Source organism: Chrysemys picta, chromosome 1 (genome assembly GCF_011386835.1).
Source record: "Chrysemys picta bellii isolate R12L10 chromosome 1, ASM1138683v2, whole genome shotgun sequence".
NCBI lineage: Eukaryota > Metazoa > Chordata > Testudines > Emydidae > Chrysemys > Chrysemys picta.
Genome location: NC_088791.1, coordinates 243,462,941 through 243,476,170, shown reverse-complemented (window position 1 = coordinate 243,476,170; position 13,230 = coordinate 243,462,941). Strand labels below are relative to the sequence as shown.

The window sequence follows — 13,230 nt, the reverse complement described above, 5'->3', positions numbered from 1 at the left end:
TAATTGCAGTGTAGACATACCCATTGTGCCCTCAGCTCCTGCAGACCTCCCTGTCTTTGGTGGTAGTTAAGAGGGTGGGCAGTATCTCACTTGAGTGAGCTCTGCCTCAGCAGGAAGGAGCATTTAGAAGTCAGAAGAAGTTGATGTCCCTGAGTATCTACCATGATTGGGCTCCCAATTAATTTGGAAATTCACCTCTCCTTTCAATGTATCTGAGCTCATGGCCCTTAACTATCATGCACGAGAACGTCACTGATCAAAGAAAGAAAGAAAGAAAGGGTCCCTTTTGCTCCTGAACCTAGCTCTGCCAAAATTACAGCATTTTAGCAAAACTATTGTACATGTGGAAGTGCAGGGTTATTAAAACTACTGTATCCATTTGAAATGAAATCTCTTAAAATTGCATCTTAAATAAAAAGAGGTTCTAAGTTATCAAGTGCTGGTACATGGCAGCGTATTTTACTCATAATGGAGCAGACTGCCAGATGCAGCAAAACAAACACCTCTTGAACTACACCCACCGGTAGTGAGTAAGGAAACGAGAAACAGCTTTTTACTTTACCTTGGTGAAGGTTAAACAGTCCTTGTCTTGGTCTTTATCCTTTATTTCAAAATCGTAAAGTGCTTTGCCCTGAGGCGGAGCTTGTGGAAGGGGCTTGATACACTGGATGTAGCTGGCTGGAAAGAAGCCATGGTTTCCATTGAGCTCTCCATGATACCAATTCTCATCCACCTTTCGGCGTAGTATGATAATGTCCCCTTTGGTAAACTTGAGGTCACCAGGTTCTTTTCCCTCATAGGTGTAGAGAGCTTTACCATAGGGCAGTTGAGAAATACTCTGAAGAAAACACAACAGACAATAATTTTAAATGAACTTATAATATGCACCAACTCTTCCTTAAATTTCCCAACTACTAGTAGCTAAATGATTATCAGCAACAGATCTACCATGGTGACTCCAATGTATTGCAATACAACATAGTCCAAATTTCATGCAAAAAATCAACATTAGTACAGTATTAATGTTGACAAATGAAACATTTAAATGTCAGGAAATGGCAGAGTTAAGGTGAAAGTTCACTATAACGCTGATGCATTGTACTTAGGCTGCAAACTACTATTGAATTATATGATTATATTTATTTGCTAATTCATACACTATATAATGCATAAACTGGAATTTCTTATAAAAGTGTACATGCAATAAGATAAATACTGTACATACAGTCTTCAGGCTTGGTTTGATTTTTAGTCAAAATGAGATCTACAAAACAAATCAAGTTTGAAGGAAATTGGTTCAGTAGCTTACAAGTTATGAATTTAAAGATATTAAATTGAAACTTTTTGACTTAGTTTGTTAGAACAAGTCCAAATCCTCTTAATCCTTTCAAACTGCTCAAATTGCATGGTATTCACTAAAGACTACTGTATGTACATACATAATTTTAAGTTTAAAGATTCTGCTGTCTCTGAGTTAGTGTCAGTAGGGAAAATATTTTTAGAATAGGAAGAATGTATTAGGTTCATCCCCTCATAACTGATATGCAACCTTCACTATAACTTACAGAACTATAACATTTTTCAGACTGTTTCCCAAAACATTTTAGAGGTCTTGTGGCTCAGAGTTGCCACTCTCTCTCTAATATTTCTCTCTATATAGATAGGTAAGTGCCAACTCCAATTATATATAATAGAAATGATCCAAGAGGGAGCTGTACTCTGCTAGGGCCTGCTCCCGCGCCTACTGAAGTTCATGGCAAAATTCCTATAGACTTAAATAGGATCAGAATTGAGTCTGTAATTAAAGCAATTGCTTTCTCATTACCCTCGGCTTGTTGTCGATGATTTCGGAAGTTGTAACCGAATAGACAAGAATAGAACAGAGGGAAGTTCAGCAAATAATTTAAGGAGGTTACCCAGCTCCCAATTTCCATTTGGGCCAAATCATGCCTGGTCCTTTTGAGAGTTCATGGGGCAGAGGGAGGTGCAAGGAGCCTTTCCCCTGGGTCCCTTTGGGGTAAGACACACCCTACAGGGGGCATGGCAATGTACTCCATTGCCCTCTCACTCGCCAGCATAGCTGGCAAGCTGTGCAAGAATCGAAATGCTTCACCATCCTAAAGGGTGCATGGGGGAATGGATAGCTCAGTGGTTTGAGCATTGGTCTACTAAACCCAGCATTGTGAGTTCAATCCTTGAGGGGACCACTGAGGGATCTGGGGCAAAATCAGCACTTGGTCCTGCTAGTGAAGGCAGAGGGCTGGACTTGATGACCTCCTGAGGTCTCTTCCAACCCTGACATTCTATGATGCCTCGCAGCCCTGTGAGGGATTATGCAAATCCTTCGCACAGCTCCTGCGGGGGTGGTGAAAAATTGCCTTCCTACCATCAATGCAGGTTAGTACCTTTTAGGAATGATTTGGCCCTTTGTTCCACAATGTAGTGACATTATGGTTGTTACTAGTTTATTTATAAATTATTTATAAATGTTACAGGATTTTGTATTGTTTGTGTATGCATGGATATTGTTTTTTTTCTTTCTTTACAGTGGCTGTCAGCTAGGACAGGTGACTGGTGGGAAGGGTATAAAAAGCAACGTATTTTAAAAACTCAGACATTTTACAGGATGTTAATGATTCCTTGACTTCTGGGTGGTGTTTTTTCTGAATAAGGGATTAGATTAGGGGTCAGCAACCTTTCAGAAGTGGTGTGTTGAGTCTTCATTTATTCACTCTAAGGTTTCGCGTGCCAGTAATACATTTTAACGTTTTTAGAAGGTCTCTTTCTATAAGTCTATAATATATAACTAAACTACTGTTGTATGTAAAGTAAATAAGATTTTTTAAATGTTTAAGAAGCTTTTTTTAAAATTAAATTAAAATGCAGAGCCAACTGGACCGGTGGCCAGGACCCGGGCAGTGTGAGTGCCACTGAAAATCAGCTCGCGTGCCGCCTTCGGCACACGTGCCATAGGTTGCCTACCCCTGGTAGATGTTTATAGGAATAAGAATAGCATCTGCAGTTACACTAGCTAGGGTAAAATTGCAAGAGCTATTAATTATGATGCTTCCAATGTGAGGAGGTGGGATGATCAAGAAGAAATTCCTCCCCAAGTTATAGTACAGGATCAATAGATGCACTATGGAGCTTTTATGCCTTCCTCTGAAGCATCTGGCACAGCCCACTTTTAGACACAGGATACTGAATTAGATGTACCATTGGTCTGTTCTGGTATGGCAGTTCCTATGTTCTTACAATCAAATCTCTCTGTGGGCTGAGCAAGAACATCTCCTGTAATCTATAGTGCACCATACCTCCGTATGGAACGTCTATATTCTGGACAAAGTAGGAAGCGATTTTTCATGAACACTACATCATTCATATATTGTACTCGTATCAAAAGTCAGATCCCATTGTCATCTCCGTACACCAATATTAATTTCATTATTTTATTTGCAAAGTGATTAGGCACTCAGGTGTTGTCTTGATTTTGGAACGTGTGTGTAATGGATTCCACTGTCTGAATTATAGTGATGGAGCCCATCGCACATACTGTAGCACTATCCCTGTTGTATGGGTAGGGATTTAATTTCATTGCCTCATATCACAAACTATCTAATGTATCATTGCAAATTTCCCACACTTTTTTGGTTCTAGGTGACATCTCCTTAACCCGTTGTCCAAGACAAACAGAATGGAAGAAAGCTTTCAAACGTAATGAAAAACATAATATCAGGAAACAGAAAAATGAATGGCCAAATAACACTGCTATAAAACCCAATCTCCCAAGAACGGCTTATTCTATGGCATCATCCTATGGTGAGTTAGTCATACTGTTCCCGACGTACTTATCTCTGCTGCTATGGCGATGTCCAGTAACACTGAGGCACTGCCCATCTAAGCATTTTAAAGATTAAAGAACTTGCTGGTGTTATATACTGGGGCACTGCATGTATAGTGTCGCCTATTTCATTCTAGAAAAACAATCTCATGCTTTGCTGAAGAGAAGGTTATAGACTCTGATAGTAGCACTGAGACAAGAGAGAAAGTAAGATTTATGACTCTAGTACTCTGCCTATGGAAGACAATTTCTCAAATATAAAATAAACGCCTTGTCAAGTATTCACTACACATGAACCATTACAGATCCAGTTATAGCATGACTATGCTCAGAAAAGTGATTACATGAAGATGGAGGTACCCAGGATCAGAACAGATTCCTTACTTCTCTGGCCAATTTTTTTTTTAACTACTTTTTCATTATGATAGAAGTGCAACGCCAATAGAGTTATTGGAAAGGAAACTGGATTGTATCCTGGCTCATGAATTATTGGCAGAATTGTTTATTAAGTTATATGAAATTATTTGAAAATGTAGAAAAACATCAAAAATACTTAGTAAATTTCAATTGGTATTCTATTGCTTAACAGTGTGATTAATGACAATTAATTTTTTTAATTGCGATTAATTTTTTTGAGTTAATCACGTGCATTAACTGCAATTAATCGACAGCCCTACTTAACTTACATCTCTCTTGCTGCATATTAAACCCATTTCTTCTTGTCCTACTTTCAGTGGACCTGGAGAGCAATTGATCACTATCCTTTTATAGTAGCCATTCATATATTTGAAAACTGTTACTACATCCCTCTTTAGTTTTCTTTTCTCAAGAATAAACATGCCTAGTTTTTTAACCTTTTCTCGCAGGTTTTCTAAACCTTTTATAATTTTTGCTGCTTTCCTCTGGAATCTCTCCAATTTGTCCACATCTTTCCTAAAGCGTGGCACCCAGAACTGGACACAGTACTGCATACATGACGCATCTTAGCTACAACCCTCATTAGGCAATGTAGAATCCTTTCCAAAACTATATTTTAAAGTTTTCATCTGAATTTTTTTGTTTTGTTTTCAGCTATGGTTTTTTGATGAAAAGTAAACTATTTTTTTCAGAAAGCAGCCACTTTTTGTGGAAAACATTGTTTAATCCAAAGCCCAATTTTCCATGGAAAAACAGTTCTGATAAAAAATTGACAGACCCCGTGAGTCTGAAAGTCCCCAGTTTGACTTAAAGATCCCAGATTGAGTTTTCAGAATTGCAGGTAGAAAAAAACACCTCTTTACTGGTAAACGCATCTTATATGATATAGACTCAGAGATCTAGACAGAGACGCAAACATGAAGCTTGATGCCCCCACTCTAACAGAGTCACTTTTCAGATGAACTACATTTTACAGTGGGTCGGGGGGGGGGGTGCTTTAGAGAGAACTTTAAAAGCATAACTGAGAAAAAAATTGAAAATTCTCCTTTTTAGGATTCTTCAAGTAATTATAGTAGCGGAGCTCAGTAGTCAGGAGACCACAGACAAACTCTCACTGATCATATTCATGAAATTAATTCAAGTTCCAACCAAGTAACCTGACTGGGCTTTTTCTGATTGTGGTGGCAGCAGCAGTTGTTTTCATTGGTCTGTATGTTGAGTAACCCATCAAATTTAGAAAGGTTTTAGTAGGTTGGAAGAATGAACTTTTATTTTGTTTCGATTTTATCTCTCTGAATTACAAAAATAGCAGCAAAACCCACACCAATAGTGTGTGTTAATTATCATGAGACACCTCCCTCCCAACAAAACATAGCACACTCCTACAGATAGTTTCAAGCTTTACCAGCTAGTTTTCAAACCTTTGTACAATCTATTGCTGACCTTATTACTTGCCATTCTCCCACTTGACTCCTCCTCATTCTGTTGGCTCTGTAGGACAGTGTTGTCAGCCAAATTTACAGTCTAATTCATAATTGTAATCCTTTAAAGTTCTGCCTAAAAATATACTGTTCCCATTCTCTCTTGGCATACTAGCTCCACACGCTTATTCCATTTACACTCACTTTATGTTCCATACAATGCTTTTAGTCATATTTTATCATCTTCAATAGGCACAGATGGTCTTTCCTACAGAATTCTCTAATTTAAAGCAGGCTGTGACATGCTGTCAAAATGAAAACCCAGGGAACCTGTGGCAGAGAATGATTTTGGAGGGAGCCAGAAAGATATGCATAGCAGTATTTTAGTAGCTGGAGGGGTAGGGAGAAATTAAACACTCCCTTCTCAACCACTACCCTCTTCTTCCTCCACATCTTTTCTCCCCCACACCACCACCTTCCACTCTTCCAGAATAAAGATCAAGCAAGGGTGCAATGAGAAAAAACAAACAAACACCATTTACTCCTTTGCATCCCCTTTATTCTTTTCTCTCAGGCCCAAGCCCTATACTATGCTATACCTGCAACTCCAGTACCTTTAACAAAAATAATCTTCCTTCCTGCTCTAAATCCTACTTTTTTTTTTTTTGCTTTTCCCCCTTTAACTCTATACTGCTTCCCAGAGGTTGAAGTAGATTAAAACAGCAGAGGGACCTCACACCACATAAGCCAAAGAAGGAGAGCTGTAGAGGAGCGCTGCTTATCCAAACCAGAGAGAGGAGGAGGAGCTGCCCCACTCCTTGGCTCCTGCCTTACTTTGACCCTCACTCATTTCTCCTCACACACATCACCTCAACCACCCATTCCCTCCAGCTTGGATAGAACTGCTGTTTTTCCCCTCCCCCTGCCCCCAGCACACTGAGACCTAAGGCATGTCTACATTAGAAACTTAAACCAACCTATGTTAGTAATACTGCGGTGGTTCATGTCCACACCACCCTCCTTCTGTCGGTGGTGCGCGTCCTCACCAGGAGCACTTCCACTGACTAAAGAGGGGCAGTGTTGGGGGCTGAGAGCCCAGGCTCCTGAGGAGCTGGGAGCCTCCGGGCAGCAGCAGCCGGACTCCCTGTGGGGAATCAGGAGCCTAGGAAAAAGCCCGTGGGGAGCCAGGTGGGCATGGCACGACCAGGAGTGGGGAAGGCACAGCCCGGCTCCGAATGGGGAGCCCAGGTGACTGCCTGGCTTTCTTGTTAATTTCACAACTCCATGCTAGAGCTGCGAAATTGACAAGAATGACAGCCAACAGCCCATGTAAGTAACCCACAGCGTCTACACAGACACTGTGCTGCCCTAACTACACCGACATAAACCCGACACCTCTCATGGAGGTGTAGTTATTATGTTGGTGTAGTAGGGCACCTACATCAGCAGGAGCAAGGCTGACATAATTTGGTCAAAGTAAGCTGCCTTACCTCGACTTAACTCTGTAGTGTAGAACAGGCCATAGTCACTCACAAGTGTAGCTTCACAATCAAACAGCCTCTATATCTGACTATGTACTAAGAAATTGATTAGCCACATTGATTTCTCCTTGCATTTCTTAGGCTAACTAGAATTCAGCTAAGAACACTGGTACTAAAGTTCAAGAGGCTTTGTTTTGTTTGTTTTTGTTTTTTAAGAGGTGGAGTTGAGGAATCATAGCCAACATCAATATCCAACCTTTTCTTCTGCCAAAAAATACTTTCGTACAATGCTGAATTCTGCCCAAGATTTCTTTTCCATTTTAATCAATCAATATTGACACAAAAGCCTGGAGCATTAATACACTGAGAAACTCTTTACAGATGACTTAATGATATGTTGGCAACTCAATAATTCTGCATTTATGTTTCAGCAAAGTCAAACAGCAGCCGTTAAGCAGGAACCTGCTGGCAAATTGACAGAAAACAACCACGAAGCAATTAAATGAGAATACTGGAGGATTTTTCATTACAGACCCCAAAGAGCAAAAGAAAAAAAGAGTTTGTTTCCAATAATCCTCTTGGTGGAAAGCTTTGTACTGCAAGAACTGCACACTTCTCATAGGTCTTAAGTTCTGAAAAGCTAAAGTACAGAAATGTTCTGTCAATATGCTTCAAAGTAATGCAAGACTGGAAGACATGTCAAAGGTTATCGGCTCCAGTGAGCAGCAAACGAGGTCACTACAAGTAACATCTATTCTGCACTTATCCTACTAATGAAATGCAGGTTCGTACAAAACATGCTTTCGTTTCATAAATAAATTCACATTGTTTGGGAAGTGGAAATAAACAGTTTATGATGCAGCCAGTTTTATTGGACATAGCAAACAGAGCATGCCACACCCCTTAATGTGGTTTTACTAACAAGTATTTGCCAGGAAATACACACATACTCTGATGTACATAAACATCTCCTTCCATTCGCAAAGTAAATGGGCAAATTCTCAGAATGGGAGATGCATAAATAATCCCTCTGATTGGTTCCCTGGATTTGAATATGAGCCATGAGTTCAGTGTTTTGACACGTTACATCCATTTAGTTATAGTTTATCCTGTCCTCCACTGTTGTATGATTCCCAGATCCATCATCAACAACAGTTGGACAAAGAAAAAAAAAAAGAAAAAACTCCTAAAGAGACTGAAACTTCACTGGGATTTTTCATCACTATACAAAATTAGGATATTTCTGGTCACCGCTGTAAGCATACATTATTTTGATAATGTGAACCTCCTGTTTCACTGTTAAGCAGAACTGTGCTCAGGAGGCGGAATTTCAAATCTGGAGCTTGATCTAGCAAAGTTGAACGATAGTTAGGGTTTGGGTTCAACACTGCTGAAATCTTGTGACCCGGTCTTGTAAACTGTGACCAAAACTGGCAGAAAAGTCAGGGGAGAGATCAACCAACTTTTGCTGACTTCCATCTTGGTCTGAAAAATAAGCACCTTTCTGTTTTGTATATTAATGTGACATAGGTAGGAGAGATCAGCAACACCTCACATGGAGTAACATTAGAACCACTGGCCAGACTGCAAGATCTGCAAACCAACACAAAAATGGGAAGTTCAGGACGGACAATTGCAGCCAGCAGTAAAGATAAAGATAAAATAAAAATCAAGGAGCAGGATCTCAGATTGCGAAAAATAGTCAGAAACCCAGAACCCAGGAAGACGTATTGCAACTCTCTCACCGTTTCCTCAGAGCCCCCCTCCCCCCCACACACACACTGCTTGAACCGTGAAAAGGCAGCATAGAGCGAAAACTGCATACATCTCCTCTGCTGGGGATTCCCAGGGCATAGTAGAATCCCTGCTGGACACAGATCAGGCACAGTCAGCTCCTGTGCTACTTCCCCCCTCCAGCTCTGATAAAGTGGCATTTTGAGAGTTGGAAAGGGGGAAGGTCAGAGTGTGCTCCACTCTGCCCATTCCCAGATGGCAGATGCTCACTTGAGGACAATGGCCAGCTAGAGAGACAGAACTGGTCAGAGAATCAGTGAGACACAATCAGTTCACTGATGGGTCCTGTCCCCCACTTTCTTGCACTAATGACAAAGGCTGTAGCTTGTATATCTAGCTGAGATGAAGAGAACCAAACAGTCCCAGAACACCCTGTCACATGCCAGTAAGAACACTGTTAGTCACCAATAATACTGAAATATTTTAGAGCACACCTGAAACAATCTCCGTGAAATACAATGGCACATGACTCGTCGTAATTTTTGAAATATTACTGTCATTTTCCCCTGAAAATAAATTCCTGGGATTTTTGTTTCTCCTACTGAACCATTATTTATCTAATTTTTCCTTTATGAAGTATCTCCATGTCCAAACATTACTACCAAAGCACCAGCCTATCAATCCAGACAAGCAAAATCATGAAAAGTATGCACATGTGATGGATACATTGTAATTAAACACAACCCACCAGTACAAGACATTAATACTAATTAAACCCTATAATGCTAATTTCATGCCTCATTACTCAGAAGCATCACACAAATCTCTCCCTCCACGTGAAAGCGAATTCTGTGGTAATGCCCTTGTCTTCTGATTGGTGGGATGCTCTACACAGGCAGCCGGGACCACTCTTCAGCATATGGTACCCTGTCATGCAGAACAGCTTCGCACAAAGCGCATCAACTATAGTAGAGAGGGGTTTGTGTGGCAGAATCTATACTAGAAATAACTTTGATGGGGAACAGGATGATTCAGAGTATCAATGCTGGACACAGAGCCTTTCCTGTCCAGAGCACCAATTTTAATAAGGCCTGAGTTGACAGGGACTAAAAGTCATAACCATAAATGATGGCTGTTCGGTTACCTTTGTGAAAAAGGTGATGTGAGATCTTATAAAAAGCTGGGGGAGCTCAGTCCAGTTCCAGGAGACAGTATAACAAAGAATCTAAAGTTACAACAAAATTGGCAACCTTAGCAGAGGGAAAGGAATAAATGGAGATAGAAACTGACCTACCCTCTGATTCCTAGCAATAATCCCCCCAGAACCATCACTGCCCATGCGGTATCTCTTAGGGAGATAAACAGGAATTTAGCCACTGTGGCTGCCATCCAGCATCTTTCAAAAGCAATATATTCATTCAAATAAAATAAATGGATAATTTGTATGCAACACTATTCATATTACTAAAATGGATAAGCCATAGATTTAGTTCCCCTCATGTGGAACACTGAAGAGAAAATAGCACTGATATGCACATAACAGATCAGGGACAAAGTGATTTACTCATAGTGAGTCCATGAGCTGAGCCACGAATTGAACTCAGATCACCCCAAGTCCCAGGCCAGTGCCTTAAATACAAAGCTACTCCTGGTTCAGTTGCAGACTTCTTATGTGACCTTGGGCTGGTCACTTAACCTCTCTCTACCTCATTTTCTACAGCTGTAAAATGGGAATAATAATTGTTGCTCCTCTGGTAGCCCCATTTTACGGATGCAGAAAATGAGGTACAGAGAGGTTATGTGACTAGGCCAAGGTCACGTAAGAAATCTGCCACTGAACTAAGAAATCTGGCTCCTGGCCCTGTGCCTTAAACATATATCCAGGGAATTTAGGGAGCAGAATGTAGTTCACTAAATTTTAAATTTTGTCTGGGTGCAAGGGTCCTACATTCCCTGGGGAAGATTGAAGTCAATGGAGCTCTGACAATTTACACCAACATGGGCTCTGTCCCCTGAGTAGTTTTAAATGGATATTTGGGTTGCTTTCAGCTGTCTGTACTAAACAGAAAAGGGCTTAGGGACATTTCTGAATGAAAGACAACACATGTAAGTCACTGTTACATCTTAAAACAGGGGCTTTTGAAAGTATTTGTAGTCTGTATCATATCTTAATAGAGTCACTGACTCAATGATCACCTGACTTCCCATTCATCATCACAAAACATCCCTTGACAACCATAGCAATTGCTTTCACGGAGAATTAATATTAGAAAAATAAAATATTTTTTAGCTTCTTTTAATGTGATTTAACATTTAGCAACAAAGAGGTGAGCCAGCAGCATGTGACCAGCCAGCTCTCAGTGAGTCACCAGGAAGCGCCTGAGGAACTATAGTTTGAGGGTACAAGGGGCTTTTAACATCAACTACCAAAGTAGTGTAGTTAATTTGACAATAAAAACAATACCATGAAGAATGAATACTTAATATAATGCTTCATCTATAGTGTAAAGTGCCAGGAACATTTATAGTGCTATATAAGTAATAATAAATCATAGTAAAATAAAACTTCTTAATTAAAACTCAGCTATTCTGTGTACTAAAAAGGACTGAGTCATAAAATGTCTCCTGGAGCTTCAGGCACAGGGAACTCTCAGTGCCAACTGGCAGAGAATACAGGGAGGGCACAGGGTTGGAGAGGGATCCCCTGGGTCAGATATCTGCATAATAGTTCATCAAAGCGTGGCAAGTGAGGTCTCTTCTGAAAGCCAGTAGCCCACTGGCCATCATAAACATTTTGAAATGTATGTCTAGATAATATGCAAGGAGTTATGTATCTATACTTAAAATTATGCTCTTAAAGTCTTGGAGTTAAGGCAGGTCACCTGGAGGGGACATACCTTGGAAATGTTCCTTTCACACAGGACTGCTATGTCCCTGCCTGGCTATTTGTGTACTGTATGCCGCATACTGTATGCCTATTTGATACAAACCCAGGTGTGAGTTGAGAAACTGTGAAATTTATGAGAGAGGAAATCTACAGGATGAAAAGAACAGCAGGGCATATCCTGTTTATGAATAAAGACAAAGGATTGTTCTGGTATATGTTGGATCCTTCACTTTGGAGGCAAACTGACAGCGTGTCTGTCTCATGAAAGACAAGTCACCGCCTGACTGGCTGTGCCATTGTACAGCGCTGCAGGGATTTTGAGTAAGCAATAATTTATTAGACATGAGCGTATCTTGTTAATTAAGTCTAGGTGCTAGAATGCTGTTATGATTTTATTTTGTATGTAACAATTTGTTCCCAATACTTCTACTTGCTACAACTTGAATTTCTATGCTTTGCTAAATAAACTTGATTCCACTATAAACAAATCTAAGTGCTGTGAGTTAAGCAGAATCTCTGATAAGCTGGGGTGTACTGCTTCTTTGGAAGCAGCAAATCTGTGAATACTGCGAGTGGAACAGAAGTTGGACACTTCAGGGAGATGCTCGGGGCGCGGGGGGGGTGGGTGCCTATTGCTAATCTGTAGAGTGACAGTGTGGCCTATGAAGCCTAGAGGGGACTGCTTGTGTTGCTTATGGCTGGCACAGAAAAGGCTTCCCCATGCTAAGGTGCCTCACAACTCTGGGTATCCCCAGGAAGTGTCACACATACTCACTGCTGTATTCTTGACTGACCTCTGCACAGCTCTGCTGGCTGGCGCAAAGGGAGGTACAATGACTGCCTTCTCCTAACCCATTTTGGGGTAGCTAGCACCTGGGGGAGGGTGCACTATCAAGGAGTGGATAAGAAAGCATAAGGAGTAAAATTTTCAAAAGCACCCAAGTGGCTTTGGATCCTAAGTCCCATTTTCACAAGTGAGTTAGGTACTTAGGAGGGGGATTCAATATGAAAGACACTGAGCAGTTTGGGACAAAAATGTAAGTTAGTAGCTACAGCATAACTGGTGGGTCAGTCTGTGCAAAGAAGGGGTATAACAGTCTGTTCACAAAACTGGTGATGGAATGAGCATTTTTAATTTTCTTCAACAATGAGCGAATGGAAGAATAGTTTACATTCCAGGAGAACAAAGGTTATTTTGCAGTTTATACCACAAGCAGGCTCAACTGTATTTTTCTTTAAAAGGCCCTTGTTTATACATTTCGGGACTCAAAAGCCTTTCAAACTTCTGTTTGTGTGACAATGGCATCCATGGCTCTAGAACTGAAATTCCTGGAACTGAAAATGTCTGTAAGCCTGGCATTTCATTACCTGAAATGTAGAGATGTTTGGAATCTGCTGCTTTACCAAAATAAGATTTAAGTTTTATAAGGCAGATGTTTGTGCTGTGAA

At 40.5% G+C, this 13,230-nt stretch overlaps 1 protein-coding gene across 3 annotated transcripts in view; it reads right to left on the bottom strand.

Moving 5' to 3' along the window:
- SH3RF3 (SH3 domain containing ring finger 3) overlaps positions 1–13,230 on the bottom strand; it is a 380,292-nt gene that overhangs the window by 126,645 nt on the left and 240,417 nt on the right. For all 3 annotated transcript variants that reach the window (XM_008174317.3, XM_042861406.2, XM_042861407.2), the window contains exon 2: positions 563–838. In XM_008174317.3, coding sequence (XP_008172539.2) covers positions 563–838 — 276 coding nt within the window. The remainder of the gene's footprint in view (positions 1–562; positions 839–13,230) is intronic.